At 41.0% G+C, this 20088-nt stretch overlaps 1 protein-coding gene across 2 annotated transcripts; it reads left to right on the forward strand.

The window, feature by feature from the left end:
• Positions 1 to 271: 271 nt before the first annotated feature.
• On the forward strand, positions 272 to 14053 carry mtpn (myotrophin). Of its 2 annotated transcripts, XM_067490737.1 has the most exons (5): positions 272 to 647; positions 4376 to 4489; positions 5486 to 5569; positions 12759 to 12873; positions 13039 to 14053. In XM_067490737.1, exons 1-4 carry the CDS (start codon positions 576 to 578, stop codon positions 12843 to 12845), a joined length of 357 nt encoding a protein of 118 aa, XP_067346838.1. In that variant the 5' UTR covers positions 272 to 575; the 3' UTR covers positions 12846 to 12873; positions 13039 to 14053. The 2 variants fall into 2 exon arrangements, with proteins under 2 accessions (XP_067346838.1, XP_067346837.1); XM_067490736.1 differs by having other exon boundaries at positions 273 to 647; positions 12759 to 14053.
• Positions 14054 to 20088: the final 6035 nt, after the last annotated feature.

Genomic DNA, 20088 nt, shown 5'->3' on the forward strand with positions numbered 1-20088 from the left:
AAACCACAATGCCGTCACCACCCACGCAAAGGTGGGTGGTGCTTTTTTTTAACTTAAATAGTGACATCTACGTGGTAACGTGGAGGCTGGCACTAGTCAGCAACTAAGGGTTTTCTGCCTATGTTGTAAGAGTGGGATTATTCTAGTCGAATATCCAATATTATATATTAAACATTGGGTTATTGACTGCAGTAAAAACATGAGGGTCATTGCTTTCTACATTAGCACCTAAATGCAACATAAAGGTCCCCAGTGAAATGTTAACTTCCGGGTAAGACACCAGCGGAGTCGGAAACACTACTTGCTGGTAGAAAGGCGGATCCCTTTCCCCTACTTCGCCTTCCAGAATTTCTTTTGAACCTATCTTTACCTGTTAGCGCGCGGTCGGGGTCGGTTATCAGCCAGATCCAGCTACATTTCCGTCTAAATCATTAAAACGACGTTGCATTCAGTCGAGTCCCCCTCCTTACCGCGAAGACCGAAGAGTTCACCGGCTCCTGCTAACTTTTGACACTAGCATTCAACTTTGCCACTGCCCTGCAGCCGCCACAACAGGGAAGGACAAACACAGGACGATGGGAGATAAAGAGCTGAAGTGGGCATTGCAGAATGGGGATTTGGACGAAATCAAAAGCAAACTCGCGACGGTAAGATTCCCGGTTTCCAGGGAGTTGTGTGCAGCAATTTCCTGGCAAGTGGCTATTTAGCCACAACGCTCGTTAGTATAATGCCCGGGTAGCATGCTAGCTAGCACGAGTTGGGTAATGGTTAAGTTAGATAATCTGACGTTGGCAAGCTGTTTGTGTTTGGTGTGTTAGGGGCGTTATTTGTAATATGTGGAGCTTTCGCTGAGGTTTAATTTATTTTGAAACATTACAAAGCTATTGTTACACGGTTTAGTAATGTTATGGACTAAAGCTCCGGTTAGACTGCCGAGTTAGCGACACACCGCTCCAGTGCTAACTACTCTTGCCGGTGGAATAGACAGCGGCTGAGTGTTTTGCTAACTGTCGCGGCTGTGTCGCTATCGAGGTTTGTCAATGACGTTGTACGTCAAACAACTCGAGATGTTTTATTCCACTTAACGTACGAACCAGGTTGAGTTCGCATACCGGTAACGTTTCCATTATCCGCAGAGAACAACCTGTTGGTAAGCTAACCAACAACCAATTGCATCAGCTGGTGTTGTAACGTTATACACTGTGGACAGACGGCTAACAGCTAACGTAGTTATCAACAGCAGCGTCAGTATTGAACTGTGTAAACATGCATTGTTCGACACTGTAATTTTTATCATCATCATCATCATCATCAATACAGTGGGTTTCTGCTAATACGCTGTCACATTGGGTTAACATGTAGCTAGAGAGCTAACCGACTACACGGGGCCTGGTTTCGTGACACCGGCAGTGTGTGTGTGTTTTTCCTTTTTTTTTTTTTTCTTTTTTTTTAAATATCCTTTCGGCTTATCCCGTGTGTTCAGTAAGCGGGTCATTTGTCTTTATGTTGATTTGGCAAAGTTATTTTTTTATTTTTATGTTTTTACGCCGGATGCCCTTCCTGATGCAACCATGACAACGGCATTGTCTAACATTGTTTAATTGGGTTGTTAAAACCTGTGAGAACCTTCATCCATGCCAGCCAACACAGTCTGTTTTAAGAAGACTTCCCTATTAGGTCACATTACTTTTACCACTGAGGTTGAAGTGTCCCTTTCTTGTGTTTGAATAAGCATTGGCTTTATATTGCCTTGTAGTGGAATAACAGCTGAATTACTTGCCTACTGTTATTTTTCTTCCTCTCAGTAGTTGTACTGACTGCTTACTATACTATATATAAGTCTTCTCCAAATGTCTTGTAATTGCAAGGCTAATGCATATTGTTTGTTGTATTAGGACTGGGCCATATGGCCAAAAATGTAATCTATATTTATTTTTCTATCCATCACAACCCATGTTTGCGTGCTGATGATGTAATCAATGACGTCATAACTGGCTTTGAAGTGTACCTTTTAAGTCGGTTTAACTAGTCGCTGAAGAAACAACGTTATGGAAAGTCTGTTACTAGAGAGGTTTCTTACCTTGTTATCGCGATTTCTTACCTTGTTGGGAGCGTGTTTGTGAAATTACTACTCGTTAACGTGTACTGTAGAGTTACTCCATTACCTGCTAAGTTGAAAAACATGGAATTCAAAAAATGTTCAGTGTTTCTCATACAACAATCTCTGGAGCGGATAATTGTTCTACCGTCGGATACAAGTAAGATCGCCTCTACAACAGTTGGCCTAAACTCGATGAAGTTTTTGAACGTAACAGTCCAGCAACACACCTTTTAAAAGTACTTTAACTTTTGCTATTAATATTTGAGATGCATTGTTGCATTGTTAAAATCAGTAAGTGACTGAAAATATCCAGTTAATTTGACCCCTGCTCTAGTCTGATGAGGCTCCTTCAATTCTACATAAATGATCTTGAAGTATTTCCATTACTTTAGTAGAGGTTAATCTACAACCCCAATTCCAAAAAAGTTGTGAGGATGTGTAAACGTAAAGAAAAAACTGAATGCAATGATTTGCAAATCTCATCTCAAAGTGTGGACTGCAAGCAGGGCAGTTCAGCACGCGGACCCTTCTCCTTCAAAGCCATTCTGTTGTGATGGATGCAGTCTGGTTTAGCATTGTCTAGCTGAAATATGCAAGGCCTTCCCTGATAGAGACATTGTCTGGATGGGAGTATATGTTGCTGTAAAACCCCTGTGTATGTTTAAGCTTTGATGGTGCCTTTCCAGATGTTTAAGCTGCCCACACCATAGGCACAGATGCATCCCCATACCACCAGAGATGCAGGCTTTTGAACTGTCAGCTAATAAAAAGCTAAATGGGCCCCTCCTCTATAGACTCAGAACGCGGGGCAGTCCATGGTTTCCAAAAGTAATAAAACATTTTGATGCATCTGATTTGGCGTTTTTTAGGGCAGGTGCTCTTCCTGCCACAACCCTCCCATTTTTATTTGGGCTCTGGAATGGCCAGTGTGGGATTTAAACCCATGGCCTTCTGCATCCCAACCCAATGCTACCACAGAGCAATATAAGCATCTGCTAAATGGAAAGGGAAGTCCAAAAACTTTAAAGAGTTTAAAGTTTCACATTGTGACAAGCATTCTGTGGGTCTATTGACAACACCCAATTACATACTTGTGCAGGTCTACAGGCACACGCAGGGACTTGTTCTGTCTGCTTGCCTTTTTTGCCTTTTAAAAAGAAGCAGTGCTAAGTCAGGTAAATAAGTCAGAGGTAATGGAGAAATTAGATTACACATCATCTGGATGTATACACAAATGAACAGTAACCAGGTTACTTACAGGCATTATCCTGCATCATCAAGCTTCTGCTAAGCTTCAGCTTGCAGACAGCCATCCTAAACCTGGGAATTAATTTTCTCCTCCATGACAAGCGGTCCAGGTCTAGAGGCAGCAAAGCCGGCGTCAATCAGATTCCCCTCCATCATACTTCACTGTTAGGATTTCATATTGGTTCTCCTTTTATACCATACATAGTCCTGTTTGGTCACCCCAAAAAAATCTTTGCTAGAAAAATGTCTTGTGGACAGATGAAACAATGTTGTGGAATGTCAGGGTGGTTTTTGGCAAATGTCAAACATTCTGCAGTGTTGTTTTTGAAGAGCATTGGCTTCCTCTGTGGTCTTCTGCCATGGATACCATTCCTGTTCCTATGTTTTACATAGGGTTGAGTCACAGAGAGAATGATCAGCTCCAATGAATCCTTCAAGTTTCTAACTGTTAGTCTAGGGTTCTTTTCTTTCCTGCATTGTGACTTTGTACTTCTCTAGGCTTTGCACACACTTTTATGAATAGTAGCCACAGTACTTATATCATCAAAATGTATAGATGATGTCTAACTGGACTGATGAATATCTAGTCTTTGAAATTACTCTGTAACCCCTTTCAGCTACATGCAAATCAACAACTTTTTATGGTTGGTCTTCGCATGAGCTGATGCTGCCTGTGAATAGCATACTGACAGAAATTGAGGGAAGTCGACATAATTCTAAACCACACCTCCATTCTCGTTTCATTGGTTAGACTCCAGGTTTGCTAACACCTGACTCTAGTTGGTGTTTATTGAAATCAGAAGCTAACTGTGATACCAAACTGTATCACCATCCTTTAGTATGTTTAATGGGTGTTTAAAAAAAACAAAAAGACATGAAAGATCATGACTGTTTCTAAGATGGTCAGCTTAGAAATATTGTTTGTTTATTATAAATATTATTATATTTATGAATATATTTCTGGCTTTTTGGATGGAGAGATTATTTGTGTGAGCACTTGTAATATCTCTCCATTGTTATTTCCAGGCTGACGATGCAAACCGGACCCTGGATGGTGGGAGGAAACCTCTGCACTACGCTGCTGACGCTGGTCAAGCACATGTGGTGGAGTTCCTCATTTCTATGGGAGCAGATGTCAATGTAAGACCCAAAGCAGCTCACATCTTTGCATTAATTTGCCTATTGCCCAGGGCTGCAGTGACCCAAAAAAAAACGGCGTTTTTCTGCTTCCTCGTGTAATCTAATCCTATTGTCAAACCTCCTTGATTGTTAGTTTAACCAAACACAGAGCAGCTATTAAAAAAGCTTATCCATTCCTTAGCTGTGGCTGTGTCTCTCTGAACAGTAGCATGGTGGTACTGGATTGATCTGTATGCTCACTAATTTGGTATTTTGTTATTGCATCTTATTCCGTGAGTTCAAGGTTTCCACAGCGGATCATTGTCCACATGTTGATTGTCACATTTCATGTGACATGTAAAATAAAAAAACATGAAACTTAACTTTCCATTGCCCTTCTGGTCATGGCCTGGTAACTGAGCTTTGTGATAAATGTGAAACCAATTCAATTTAATAGACCTAGATATGTCTAATGCTCAAGAGCCATGCATTAGCTGCATCCAACCCCTTGCCTGAGATTGGCACAGTAACTCAGCATCACAACAGACAAAAGGAGTAAACGTGGCAATAACATTCTGTTAGCTCATCCTCCCAAACACAATAATCTTGAAGCAGTTCTCTATTTCTTTTGATAACCAACACAGATACATGGGAGATAAATATAGTGCTGAAGTCCAGTGCACTTTCTACCTCCTGGACTTAATAAGGGAGCAGTAAACCTCCTCTCGAAGTTTTTGTTATTTATTTTTTATAAGAGGGGGGGTACCCTAGGGTATCATTTGAGCTTTGCATAAGACCTGTTGAAATATGAAGCTGTTCATTAAAAGTTCTATGTCTTTCTGCGCTTTTTTTCTCTGTTCTCGCTCTACCTGACATATTTAATGTTATCTGCTTTATTGTATTGTGTTGAATTTAAATGTCGGTCACAGTACCTACAACTTCATTGCAGCTCCCCTATTGTGCAATGACATTAAAGTCTATTCTGTTCTATTCCTTTCCATTCTATTTCACCTTCAGGCTCCAGACAAACACGGGATCACTCCACTGATTGCTGCCTGTTATGAGGATCACTTGTCTTGTGTCAAGGTCCTGCTTGAAAAGGTTGGTACTCAGATGGATGAGTACAAATATGTCTAAAAAAATATACAAATGTACAATCTTTGGTACAGGAAGGGGTGTTGAAGTCTGTTACTGCAATAATGTGCAGAGAGCAAACGCACTGACGGCACCCTTCATCTGTCTATCATAAATTTAAATCATGGAAATAAGGTTACCAACAGCTGATCTGAGCTGCTATTTCATATCTTAAGCAGCAAATAAGTAGTCTACAGGCACAGTAGAGCAAAGGGAAGTGGTTTCCTAGATAACTGGTTGCTGGTGTCATTCTGTCAGACAGATTAAAAAAAAACACTCTGTGGCCAAATCTATTTGAACAGCCCAGCCAAGTATATTGTATGTGTGGAAAACATGTGATCATAATGCTGATAGTTCTCCCAGCAAAATGTTTTCTTTTTTTTTTCCCCTAATCAAACTTTCCCCACGCATCACCATTTCATCTCCTATTAAGTACTAAACTTATGGTTCTGCTAATGTCTCATCTAATTGAAAACTCTGACTCTTGCTTTGTGGTATTGGCCCCCCGGTGTCACCTTGAGTGAATGTTGATGTGTTAGAGGCTCCATGTGGGCTGGGAGCGCTGATGAGGTAACTTACTGGACAAAAGGCCCTTTAACACAGTTCTGTGTAGGCTGTGATGGAATGTGCTGGAATAGGGCACCGCATGGTTTTGTTTAGTTTTGTTGTTGTTCACTTGTTCATTGTCTGTCTTTTTGTTTTTTATTATTAATAATGTTTTTGTTTTGTTTAAGTGGTTTAATTCAGGTGCTCATTCAACCTCGACCTCCCTCTGTTTAACTCTGGAACCCAGTCACATGTACGTGGGCATTTTATACAAAGTCACAGTTGCAAATAGAGAGTCAGTGTTAAATTCTGCAGCTGGCATTGGTGATGTCAATCTAACTGCATATCGAACATGTCCAATCCAACTAACCCTTCTCAGCAGTAAACAAAGCAGCCACAAGTTTGTACCTGTTTTGCAGCCTGGTACAATTTTGGGACAGTAAAGGAATTAATTTACAGTGCACGGATTTAGTTGGTAAAGGTTAATTAGAGCACGAAAATATAAATATTTGTGTTCTGAAATCGCAGGTTATGAATTCTTCAAGACCCCACTGATATTAGCGAACAAGAAAATAAACTTGTGGAGCCACTTCTTCTCTCTGAGTCTGAGCGAGAGCGGAGCTCAGCCAAGTGTCCCTGTCTGCAGTAGAGAGGGAGGAGACAGCTTAAGTAATGTCCTATTTACTTCTTAACTCGACCGGACAACATCAGTGGTCGTTTGGGTGCCGGTGTAATAAGAGGAAGTGTATAAGAGGAAATTATCGAAACACACGTTAGACGGTCATGATGCAGAAAAAGCAATAATTTCAGCTGTGCCAGCAGTGCACCATCCACCGTCATGTGTTAACCACAACAAGCTCGTTGCTACTACGGACACGTTAGCTTACATCCACCTAAAGCTGGAAGTTATAAATAGCTGCATGTGGTGCGCTTACTGCACTAACTTTTCAACCCAATGTGCCACGGGTTCTGGTGGACATTGAGACGGTCACAGTCCCAAACCAGGCAGGACCCTGTAGCTGTCAACAGTCTCCATCAGGAGCAGAAAGAGGAGAACAGAGATCAGTAATGGTGACTGAATTAAATAATTATAATAATCGTTAGGTGCAGCCCTAAACATAAGGTAGTGGCACAACTCTTAGACAACAGCCTATGACTAAGAAGACTGCATGATGTTATGTAGAGGGCTCACATGCTTTACAGTCAAAGTCCGCCACATGAGATGCATATGAGACAGAGAGATGGATATTTAGGAGCTGAGGATGAGTGAGCAGCTGTCTGTTACCAGCTAGGCTAAATGAGGCATGCTAAATGAAAACTCCTCTGCAGAGTTGTTTCACGGCAGCATCATCTTGGCTCAACAAAAGTAATGGGAATAGGGGAGGGCACATTCACAAGCTCAGTCATGCTACTGATTAGAGATTTATTTAAAAAAAAAAATTTTCACACTCTATACAATCACATATGCACTATTCAGACTTTTTAACTGCACTTTGAAGCACATGTTTGGAAAGAGGAAATGATAATCTATGTGTGGGAAACATCAGTGTTAGCTTAGAGAGACACTTAGGTGGTACTCCACTGCTCACTTATTCCTGCTGGCACCGGCTGTATTAATACTCTATTTTCATAAATGCAGCCCCACATCAGATGGCCGACTGATGTGAGGGCCGGGGCAGCTGGCCAGTGCAGTCAGCTGGCCATCCGTGCTGTTGGCTCAAAGATAAACTGAAGGAAGCAGCTATTGCCAACAGGAAGAAAGTAACAGTTTACTACACAGTAAATTCATTGCTATAAAAATCCTTTGGCATCCGTGGGCAGTTACAGTGTTTTGAGTAAACCGTCTGCTTGACAAAGAAACTATTGTTGAGACTCTTGTTGTCTAAGCTGTTTTACCTTTTATTTGTGTGATAAAAATGGTGCATACTTGAATCTGCTCAGAGACAACCATGAATTAAACCATGAGTGACCATGAATGAACAAAGGCTTCAAAGATACATGGAATCCTCTTCCCTGGCTGAGAGAGGGGCTGTGCATAGTGGAAGGCTTCTTCGGGTAAATAGGAGAGAGGCAACGAGAAAAACGCTCTTTAAAATCAAGCTAGGGTCTGCCACGAGCCATGTGGGAGACTCTAAAGTCTTTGGAAAGTAAAGCTAGGGTCTGAGACCAAATCTAGCTTTTCAACCGTCAGATGAGATGCTGTGGCTATAAATTATATGCTAGGAGTGAACCCATAGGTTTGCTTCTCTCTTGACTACGTATTCATTAGGGCTAAACAATACTTGAAAGAACAACAGTGTCCCAAGAGTGTATTGACACACATCGAATAAACAAAGTACTTGCGTCTCAGTACTTTTGCTCAACGTCCTTTTTTGTTCTCAGAATAGCAGCATTACGTAGTCCTGTGATGTGAATCTTGCACATGTGCGCATCACAATGACCATCCTGAACGAATATATTGTGCAACCCTGATACTCATCTGCACGAAGCACCAACAAGAATTGACACCCAAATGCATCGTAAAGGTCGTCAGTGACAGGAAACAATTTTATAATACATCTACTCCTGACAGCCCTGAAAACTCACCATGAGTCTTCATGTCTGGGTCTCTGTGTATGGGATTTTAAAAATGGGTAAAAGAAGACCCTTCAGAACACTGAAATGTGACTGTTGGGCTGTTTTTGTTTGTTTTGTTTTGTTTTGCATTATCGCAGTTGAACTCTGCCCCTCACAAACTGTTCGTTTTGCTGTTACTGGGACTAAATAATTGAAGTCCATTGTGCGATTTTAGCACGTTCTGACCCTTGACAGGGCTCAAATAATGCGAGTTAGTTGGAGTAGGCATATTGACCAAATGCACTCAGTGAGAGGAAGTGTTTGGTTATAGTTGTGGTGTTGATGATGCATTTTCACAGCTGTTTACCTTCAGCACACACACAGCAGATATGCAGTGTCAGTCCAATGAGACAGAGCCCAGCTCAGGTAAAACACATCCAAAAGTACTGAGTGAGTGAAAATCCAATAAAATTAGTTTATTAAAACACACATCGAGCATAAAAGCAAAACAGTAATGTACACGCTGTTTCCACCTACTCTGTCACCGATTCCTAGTCTCCTGACAGTCTGGAAGACGCACACACCTGATGACTTGAAGTTCTGAGGTAGGCAAACCCGCAAATCCTGCGAGAGCAGAAACTTTCACTTTTCTTCCGCCAAACAAATATGGTGGCAACCATAGTTTTATAAACAGATCAACTTTTGCCGGCCCTCTCAGAAGTCGGTAATGTTCTCTGCTGCCAGGAGGTCAATAGTTGGATGTAAGCATTGTATTTCAAATTGATTTTGAAAAATGCTCTGGACCAGCAGCTTCTAACATGGGAGACCTTTTAATTCTATTCACTAGAGGCATAATGAAAACTTAATGGCCACTTTGGTGGCTTAACGTAGTCATCCAGTGCTCCTTTTGTAGGGCCCACTAATCTAGGAAGATGATGCATTCAAGTTTGAATTGAGACACCCTGGGAGCTTAGTCTTATTCATTAGGCTTGGTCTCGCTTGGCCACTAGCTTCTCTTTGACTGGATAATGTTCGAACCATGACGTGTTCATGAGGGGTAATTATTCAAGTTGGAGAAAGCTCATTACTGTAAGTGTTGTCAGTAACAGTGAGGGGTATCTGACAGAACTGTTATTGTAACTGTACTAGAAATACCCATAGGGACGGATCCGTGACAGACCCTCTGCAGTACTTAAGGCAATAATGCTGTGAGGTGACCATATGGTAGTGCTTATTATGAGATTGTGCTTACCATCATATTTGAGGTAAAACAATGTATGTAATTATGATTGACAGGTAGATGCCCTGTTTGTTTTCGAGGAGTAATATTTATGAAGAAACACACTAAGTATGATCGGTGTAATACATGTAAATGAGACCTGTAGTGTGAGGTCCTGGGTATGGTCTTGAAAAAGCTGCTAATGATTCTCCCAGAGTTGTGGAAAATGAGTGAAAGGTTGCAGAGGGCTTCCTCCAGTCACTCAAACTCAGTAGGGTGGACAGCACATGGATGGGTGACCAGGTACCTGATGTTAATGTGTCCCCAGTTAGTTTAAAAGGCAACTTAATGCTACAAAAACGTCCTAATGAAGCTATTTTCCATTAACACTAAAGCGTTTGGGGTCACTGGCATGATCATATTCAAAATGCTGAACAACAGGGCTCTAACGTAACTGGGTTGGTGATAGGAGGACAGTTGACAGAACTGTAAAAAATTGACGAGGCCCCTTTTTTATTTCGCCATTCGTCTCCTTACTAATTAGAGATGTAGATCTGACAGGTTGCCCGCTCAGCCCTGGTAAATCTCCTTTGCTCAGGATGCGCTCGGTTGCTCCTCTGGCAAAGAATTTGTACCCAGACAACACTCCTCTCACTGCCGGGCACTTAAACTGGGTTACATTGTTTTTGACGCCCTGCTTCTCCACGCAACAATAGACTCTCTGCCATGGCTCTGTAAGCCCTCTGCTAAGAGGCTAAAGCTGGCAGGCCAAACAAAGGGATGTTTCTCCTCTCCGTGCCCCTCCACTCCTCCATTGTCCATTACATCTGTTGTCATTAAATGTGCATTCACCATTTTGCCTGTTTTCATTCCTTTTTTTTTTAAGTTTGTTTTTGACCTTAGTAATTCAAATGATTGTCTTCACGCTCATCTCTTTCACATTCAGTCTCTTATCCTTCTGAGCTGAAATGGATTTGTGCCTCAGTGTCTGACTTTTTTATTTTTTTTTTATTTTTTTTTTGTGCTGTCTGGATAAAGGCAGTTTTACAGGCAAGTGCTTGGTGCCAGAATTGGAAGAAAATCAAAGTGACAGAAGTTTTACCCCTAATGTTTTTGTGACTTATACCAGTAGCTGTTCAAAAAGGGCCTGTTGTAATACAGAGCATTTGTTGGAAGCAAGGGAGGCTGGTGTATATACTGTGGACAGCCAACAGTATGCAGGATTACATCCAAAGCATCCACTCATTAACACTGCTGGCTTCACATGGCACATGCTTGACAGTCACAGTACGCACAGTATAACCCAAGAACTTTTCAGAGATTTCTGCGAACCAGCGTTTCAATCAAAAGAACCAGGACCCTTCGATTTTGTTTTTTTTAAAGGAATGAAACATGTTTCTTATAAAATATTAACTATATGTGACAGCACCCTGTATTAGATGTCGAAACCTTTAGTGATTATTTCATGAGCATTCAAAGAATCCACATACTTGAACGCATCAACAACACACACCACAGAAGAGCTGCAGCCGATAAGACACTGCCAGCGTTACAATGGTTAATGTTGATTGTAATAAGAACTGCAGACACTCTTCTACGTTAACTCACAACTCAACATAAGTGCAATCTGTGTTTCTTACTTTTCTAGGTCTGTATGTGGATAAACTTTTCACAGCTTTCAATTGTGCTGAAAAGCACATTGTACTCGCCGATAATTTCTGCTCTAAGGAGGATTTTATTGAGTTCTTTTCTGAAACTACACCTGAGAACGCAGTTACTACTTCCAGGCACCAATATCAACCAACATTCAGACAAAACTCAGTGTAATAAATACCTGTAATAACACTGGCTGTCTCTAGTATAAATGTTATTTTATCATTAACAATTCAAGTAACAAATGGTCGAGGTTGTGAGAGTTTTATATATTTTGTCACATTAGAATTGTGTAATTTGTTGCACTCAGGGATATTATGCCTGCAAACTAATAATGTATACCTTTCCCAACTGTTTATTTGTTTGACTATTTGGGGGGGGGTAGAGAAAAGAGAGAGATGGAAGGACTCAATTGTAAAAGGAGACTGAGTTAGCACTGGTTAAATAGGTTTATTTAGGCATTGGGTTTGATTGTGTGGTGTGAGTGTATGTGCGTGTCTATGCACGTCCATCATGAAGGAGTAGTTTGAGTTTGTATTGTCATTTACAGCTTTTTGCACTGAATAATACAGAAGAACTTTTGAGATTGCACGTTAAACTTTTATTTGATTACGGCTCTAAAAAGTTGCATTTCAGTCATTTTCCTGTATTGTTCAGCCGTAGTAACAACCCTGAAGATTGTAGCTGCAGTGGGCGTTTGAATACAATTTCAGATGGCAAAGAGTGAACATCAGGAGCAGAGTAAGTTGGGACACTAGCAGCCTATTTTAATCTTCTAGGAAATTTTGCCACACTGGGGAAGTGCAAGTTAGAAAGCATTGGGATGAACTTTACCCTTAGTGCCGAAGAAAGAAAACCAATATCAAAGTTATATGTACCAAAACTATATAATTATTGTATTTCAGCCGTCCAAATGAGTCACATTAAGTGGTAGTAGTTTAATTGAATTTATCCCTGTTAAAACACAAACCTACAACTATCGAATTCATCTAATATCAGTCTCTTATATTAAATTGTCCCATAATTTATTTTTGACATATGGTGAAAATGAAAACAGGAATATACAAAATGAGTCTTTGTATCCTCTGTATGTGTATTAGGCGTCTGCTCCTCACTTCATCCCTTGACCAGATGTAAGTGTTGGTTCGCCTGTTTAATATCCATGTCTTCTTTCCACCGCAGGGAGCAGACAAAAACCAGAGAGGACCAGATGATATCACTCCCTATGATGCTGCCCAGAACGAAGCGGTGAAGAATCTGCTCAAGTGAGACACCAGTGTGGGACATGGCTGGACAGGTGGGTGAACGGACAGACAGATGGATGCAGTGGTCCCCTGAAAGAAGATGGACTTGTCCCTTTTACCCTAATCAACCTCTGTCTTCACACTGCTTTTGTCTGTTTGTTGGCAGGTCAGTTTGTCTGTCTGGTGATTTAGCTTTTTTTTTTTTTTTTTTGCCCTAGGATTTTGGGAAAGGGGGTTTTCTCTTCGTTTGGCCTCTGTTCGTTGCCACTTAACAGAAGAACTTGTCAATTACGTCTCCCTTAGGGACCAATCACTGGGGGAGAGCTCTCACACATGGATCCTAAAACACTGCAACTAGAAAAAAAAAACTAACGTAAACGCAAAGCTTAGCACTTATGTAACACCACTCTCATTTTTAGGCCTCTATTATCAAATGGTAATGGATCATTAGTGTGTCAATATTTTTTTACAACATCAGTAACAAATATTGTTTGTCCAGGACTTAATCTCATGAACAGTAACTGCTGAAGTGTCTGAAAGGAAAAGTTGTAAAGTTTCATTATTTACAGTATGTGTGGCCATGAGGGTTTTTTTTTTTTTTAATATAGACCAAACTGTCCTCTATCCCTAATCTTGAAATTTTGTGAATGTTGGGTAAGTGAGGTCCAGAGGTCAGATTTTCATTTTCTACTTGCCCCCACCCCCCCCTTTTTTTTTTTTTTGACTAATATTACATTGGTAATGCATAATATTATTCTTTGAACGACCACCATGAATATGGACTTGAATGCTAGAATTTTTTAAAATCCCATTTGAAGCAATGTTAACAGCACATACTCGGATGACAAATGTATAGTTTTGTTCATTTTGTTAACCCTGGATTGAAAAATCAAAGCAGAAATTACTTTTTGTTGTTGTAGTTGTTACGGCTTCTGTGTGTTTTGTAATTGATGGGCTCTGGGGGGTCTGATTATGGGTAAATGGAGGTTGGAATTGAACGTGGTTGGTGGGGACTGTTCGTATTCCCCTTGCCTTGGATTCGGTTAGAAGCTCTGCCTGTTTTGCTGCATGTCAAAACTGCTTCTGCTTTTACGCTACGAAACAGTCTGTTCTCTCTTGGTTGCTTTCAAGTGAAATACTACAATGTAATGGATTTAAAAAAATAAATGCTCTCGCTCACTTTGTTGTGACAAAAAGTCTGTAAAACCGAAATAAAAATGTCTATAAAATGTTCTCTGGCATTCTGAACATTTTGTTTTAAACTTTAGTTAATAAATGACTGTAATGATTTGAGAATCATTACAATATCACGACACAGTAATATTGTAAAATAATTCTAAGTTAAACTTTCATATGTTGTAGATTCATTATATGTCAAGTAAAATATAAATATTAATTTTATCATTATTTCTGGGGGCTTGCTTGAATTTTGATGACTAAATGATCCCTGACCCAAGTTTTAAGTGCACTTTTTTAAAAGTGTGACATTTCTTGATTAGAAATTGCTTTACAAAATCTTTTTAGGAAATATTTAAAGATACTGGATTTTGTTTTATCTATAATAATTTTCTAACTTTATCTACTGGATACAATATGCCCACTTCGCTGCTCATTATCAGCTGTATAATGCAAACGTCACACAGAAAGGCTGCAGCCAGCCGGGAACATTCAGACTAGGGAGCTTCTAGCTGTGTGGCAGTGGCAATAACCAGTGTGTAGCCAGTATACAACCGTCCCTAAAGCTTTGAGTCCCCTCACAAACACAGTGGCCTCTGTTCTTGCAAAATGAAGGAACGTTGGGATCACCAGGACTCTCTACATTTAGTATGAAAGGATCTGCACAAGATTGTTTTTATTTATTTTTGGTCTTTTGATCTTATTGGTACCTAAAGCTCTTTACAATGTTGCTTCTCATTCACACGTCAGTGATGGACGCACTGCTATGCAAGGCGCCGTGGTTCAGAGTTCTGCCCAAGGACACTTTAACGTATGGACACCAGGAGCTGGATTTGAAATCACTGACCGTGTGATTGGTAAACAACAGCTCTACCTCCTGAGCTGCTAAACCCCCTGGTTGATTCTATAAGATCATGTAGGCAAATGTAACTTAAAAAAAAAAAAAATGAGCACTGCTCTGCACCTTGCAATTTCCATCCCTACATGGAAGTGCTTCTCAGCAGGCAGGGAAGTGGAGACTGGTCAGATTTGAGATGACTAGAGATCAGGGCTTTCGTTATCCACGAAAAACTTAACAGGATCTGTGACAGTAGAGACAGTAGAGATTTGAGTCTGTATGTGGTAATAAAGGTCTCTTCTGTACAGGATTAAGTTTAGGAATTCAGACACATAAATTTTCAGACACATGAGTCAAATCAAAACATGTTTTAACAATGTCATTATGGGCTGTTAAGTGAAGCTTGATGGGGAACAATTGTGATTTATTTGTGTGCAATGACGTCTCCAAGAAAAACTGCAAAATGTGAAGGAGCATGAATATTTTAGAGTGGAACTATATTTTGTACTTTTATGTATATGTAGTTATTCCAGCAGTTCACTGGTGCTGTGTCGCCCTTAGTTTGAGTCAAAACTTAAACCTCAAAGTGCACATTCACCAATGAGTAGAAATGGTAAGTTACAGCTGTAGTTGGAGTCACTTCATACACGTTTCCCTTTATTCGGCCTGACACATTCGGAATCCGTGGAAACCTTGAGGTCTCGACTGAACTTTAAAAATAAGATATATAGGTCTAGAAGCAAGTGTGAGAGAAAGATGTAACTGAGCTGTAGCATGTGGTGAGGAGTTGAGTCAGGTCCTGCGAAATGTGCACATCCAGATGGAAGCTGCAGACTGGGGCACAGCAAGAAAGGTCTGTGAAGTGTTTGCTGAGTGCTGCTGTTAATCAGACAGAGATGTGCCTCTCTAGACCCTGTTTTTACACATGCTTGAGAACAAAGGCAAATCAGTTATTGCAATGTGGGGAAATGTCAAGCTAAAATGGCTTGGCCCTGTTTTGACTGCCTCTTCTCTTTGCTTCTACCCCCAACCATCAGCTGCAGCATCTTAATTCTGCTCTTTTAAATTACTTTCAAGGTGAATGAGCACGGTCTCTCCTCTTAGTTAATAATGGCATTCTCGGAATGAAAAAGACTGTCTTTGTTAAGCCAGGTAATTATCTTGATGTCTGCAGATTCCAGATAATGATGTGAAATAAAACTTGAGGCAAACCATTTACGTTTAGTCAGTGATCTGTTTTTCCACAGGCGAAACAGGACCCCTGGACGATTCCTGGGCCCAATTCATCAAGGTACCGAGCCTGCTTGGGATCATTAGTGCCATGTTTGCATTGTGTATGAGGTCTGCGGTCATGTATCCGGCCCCAAAAAATCCCAACTCAAATGAGGCTTTTTCACACTTAGACAAGAGTTGAGTTTAACCAAAAGCCACAAATACAGTAACCTCAGTTGAACTCTGCTCCCACCTGCTGTTTTCCAAAGAAAACGGGGGGAAATTATTTTCTCAACCTATTGGAAATGTCTCCACAAACAATTACACAGCCAGTGTTTTAATTTAAAATGGATCATAAAATATAAATGATGGTGATGATTTGTCGGTCGTTTGAACCACTTCGGGAAAAATGTATCTGAATACGGTCCTAAAGAGACAGTGAATTGATATGACATACAGAACTATCCTCACCCCCAGATATCACCTAATTGATTGCTGAATGTCTCCATAGTAATTACCAGATGCAGTAATTAGCACATCTCTGTGCATGCGTGCATTGTGTCCACATACATGCACACACACACACTCACACACACAAACTTTGTCTCATCTGCTTTCTTTCATACAGTTGCTGCAGAAATTTTATGCAGAGGTACCCTTGTGATCAAGCAGCTCAAAATGATGGTTAATGAAGTAGAAAATCCAAATCATTAGTATAATTATTATGGACGCCTGATTGTCTTTTGGGTACATCTCCTTCCCTTTTTTTCTCTCTATTATTGACTCCCTCTGTGAAGTACTTGAGCATATGACTGATTTTCAACAAATCTGCAACTTATTTCCCAAGTTATAGTTCAGCTGTTCATGTCACCTGAAGGTAAGTCAAGCGCAAAATCCACCATTAAATCCATTAAACACTCTTCTTAGTAATATGTAAGTAATATATAGTAAAATGAAGACTAATGGGGGGGCTGGTGGCAGCGGGCTCAAATCCCTCCCTCAACCAGGTGTGGCCCCGCCCAGGCATCAAGGACCACCCTGGTGCTGGTCCGCAGCCCGGTCAGAATGGGAGGGTTGCAGCAGGAAGTGCATCCGGCGTAAAAACGAATGGCGCATCCCAGTCATAGCAGTACACGTAGTCTCTGATAGGCTACATTGTGGCTCGTGTGAACATAAAGTTACATAATTAAGGAAAGCAAACAGGAAAAGCCAAATGGTTTGTCACCATCTTAGCAGCATCTAGTCATAACGCCATGCTGGTTTCTAGGTGTAGAGTATTTACTAACGACGTACACACGTGACTTAGGTTTTTTTTTTTACTAAACTAGACAAATGTCTACTTCATGTACATGTATATTTTATATATTTTATAACAGGATGAAGAGATGAGATGAATTGCAGAGGTTCTTCTCAAATCACTAATCTCTGTTGCAGATCGACTTTTCTCTTGGCCAGCAGCCAACTAATAGAATTGATGTGGACATGTCTTCCCCTGTCCATGTTTCCTCTACATGTGTTGGAGACATGGAGATCACGCCAAGTTGGAGATATGTGTCCTTACCAGTGTATCCAAAGTCCATAGATCAGGTACAGGAGGGAAACAGGTAACAATCAGGTTCTATCAACAATCAAACAATCAAATGTCTACACAGGTTACAGACATAGCTCAAAAACAAACACAGCCATTTTCAGAAAAGTTGTTTAAAATGTCAATAAAACTAGAAGAAGAGTGTAATTATTTGTAAATGACTTGGAGCTTATTTGTAGATGTAAATAGCACAACATCATATGATTTGATGGTTTGGTAAAAAGTAAATGCTGATTTTGTAGGAGCCTCCCAGAGGGGAGAGGTTTATAAGTGCAGTAAGAATAATGTTTCTCAATATAAAATTCATCATCTACTGTGCATCAATTTTTACTTTTTACACCGCGTCCCAGCTTTTCTGGAAAGGTGTTTAGAACATACGGTGTAATACAAAATTAAAGGATGAGAGATAATAAATCATCCAAAGTGCACATATCTAATTTATAGTCATTTGCTGTTATTCCGAATTCAGCTCACGCCATCCTCACTTGAAGAATGTGTTGCAGGTAAATCATAAACCTCTGAAACCGCTGATCCGTGTCATAGGTTCGGGTTCCAGTCAACTGGTCGATGCAGTGTGCAATTAGAAATGCTTTGTTCACTTGTTTGATTTTATCCAATTGAAAGTTGTAGTCCTCGTTAATATTTCTCTACACAATTTCCACGTAGAACAAACGGCGTGAGGAGCAAAACGTTCGGACGCGTTTTGGCGTCGACTGGCTCACAGCTCACACCCCAAGACGTGGTTTTTGCTTAAATCAATTTGCTGTTGAACGGCGTGTTAGAATGGGCAGAGCCTCTGATTACTGGGGGCAGACGTGCTGAAGAAACAGCCATGTGCACAGAAGCATCTCGGGAAATCAAGCGTTGAAGTGCAGGAGCTTCGGGCTGTGACAGCCTGTGCCGAGCTGCACTTGTGTCAGATGAAAGCCAAAGATAAAGCCACGGTGGCAGAGTTACACTCCTGTCACTGCAGTTGGACATTTGAGAAGCGGTAAATATTGGTTTCACTGGTGGCGTGTTGATGGCAGGGTGGACATCGGGTGTGAACAGCACGGATCCATGCAGTCAGTTACCAGAGGCCGCTCCGTGTGTCTTATAGCACTTCCTGAGCAGCTTGCTGGACCATATCCTTCCACAGAGACAAAGTAAGGACCTCTGTCCCTTTGTCTCCGTACCTACCGAGCACCCACACGGCCTACGAGCAGCTCTGTAGCCTGTGGCGCCGCGACATCTTTGAAAGATCCCGTTGATCCTATGGATTCGTTTATTTTCTCAGGGTGCTGTTTGTGATAAAGGAAACTGGATGAGCAATAGTACTGGAAGCACTTGAGGCTAAGACCAAGTCTATTACGACAGGGCTGATGTCTCCACTTGTGTCGTCCCCTTGGACTTTAATGTGAGCGTCTGCCACGCCGCCGTTCATTATGATCATCCCTCTTCTTGCCGTACGAGGACAGTACTTCCCGTCCTCTGCACTGTCTTTGAAAGAGCCAGCGAGCACCGGATAAAAGGGGACACGCTCGCTAATTAATAGACACACACAGTAGTGGGAGTTTGTGATGTTTGGGGTCTTCAGCATGTGAAAAAGGGCGCAAACAGATACTCATAGCATCAGAGAGAGAGAGGACTCTTAAGGCCGTGACTGAAAGAACTTGTGAGGAGCTTAATCATCAAGGAGCAGCGTGGCCTCGGTGGCAGAGTGCTGCCTCATTAAGAGCAGCGCAGTAAGCACATTAATGTCCTTCAGATCCTGATACTGTCCTTTGCAGAGACGCTCAGCGCAGACTCATGTAGCAGCACTGTCTAACACAGAGAACAAACCCCCCACTCGGGATTCTTAGTGAAAAATCAACATATAGACAACACGTTGGTGATTTATCTTGCTAAAATGCATGAAGCTTGGAACTGTGCGGCACTGGGTGGAAGAACAGCTTGATTAGAGCCTCACATACGGTGCCAGTGTGGAGAATTTACATTTGTTCAATGCAGAGCCGAGAAAGCAGCGAATCCCCATGGAGGCCGCAGACAGGCTGTATGTCACAGCATCGATCAAGTCATTAAAGGATCAGTGGCGTGTTTTCTGGGAACCCTTAAGAGATCCTGGGGACATTTTGTGCCATTCACAGTTTTACATTTTTTTATTATTATTTCCAAACATGATGTTGGATTGATGGCGTATGTGTCTCCAAATTCATAAGTGTTTTCTCTTTTCTATGTTTGGATTTTTACAAACTGGTCTTTTAAAGGGTTAAAACCCCCAAAATATAAGTAAATATTTGATATGTATATTATATATGTATGATAGGTATATGAAATATTACTATATAATATTTTTACCGCAGTTTTTGGGAAGGTTGTTGTCATCAGGATCAAATGTGTGAGTTTTTTATTGTGTGCTGAAGCCGAGGTGTGAGGAGAAGGCGTCGTCATCTGGCGGCCAGTCGACACCTATTT

Source organism: Channa argus, chromosome 21 (assembly GCF_033026475.1).
Source record: "Channa argus isolate prfri chromosome 21, Channa argus male v1.0, whole genome shotgun sequence".
NCBI classification, from domain to species: domain Eukaryota; kingdom Metazoa; phylum Chordata; class Actinopteri; order Anabantiformes; family Channidae; genus Channa; species Channa argus.

What these genes read in the sequence shown, in the direction of transcription:
- mtpn (XM_067490737.1), top strand. Translation starts at nt 576, where the DNA reads ATGGGAGATAAAGAGCTGAAGTGGGCATTGCAGAATGGGGATTTGGAC. An exon ending in TCAAAAGCAAACTCGCGACG is followed by an intron (nt 648 to 4,375) that starts GTAAGATTCCCG and finishes TGTTATTTCCAG; the next exon opens with GCTGACGATGCAAACCGGAC. An exon ending in TCAAGGTCCTGCTTGAAAAG is followed by an intron (nt 5,570 to 12,758) that starts GTTGGTACTCAG and finishes TTTCCACCGCAG; the next exon opens with GGAGCAGACAAAAACCAGAG.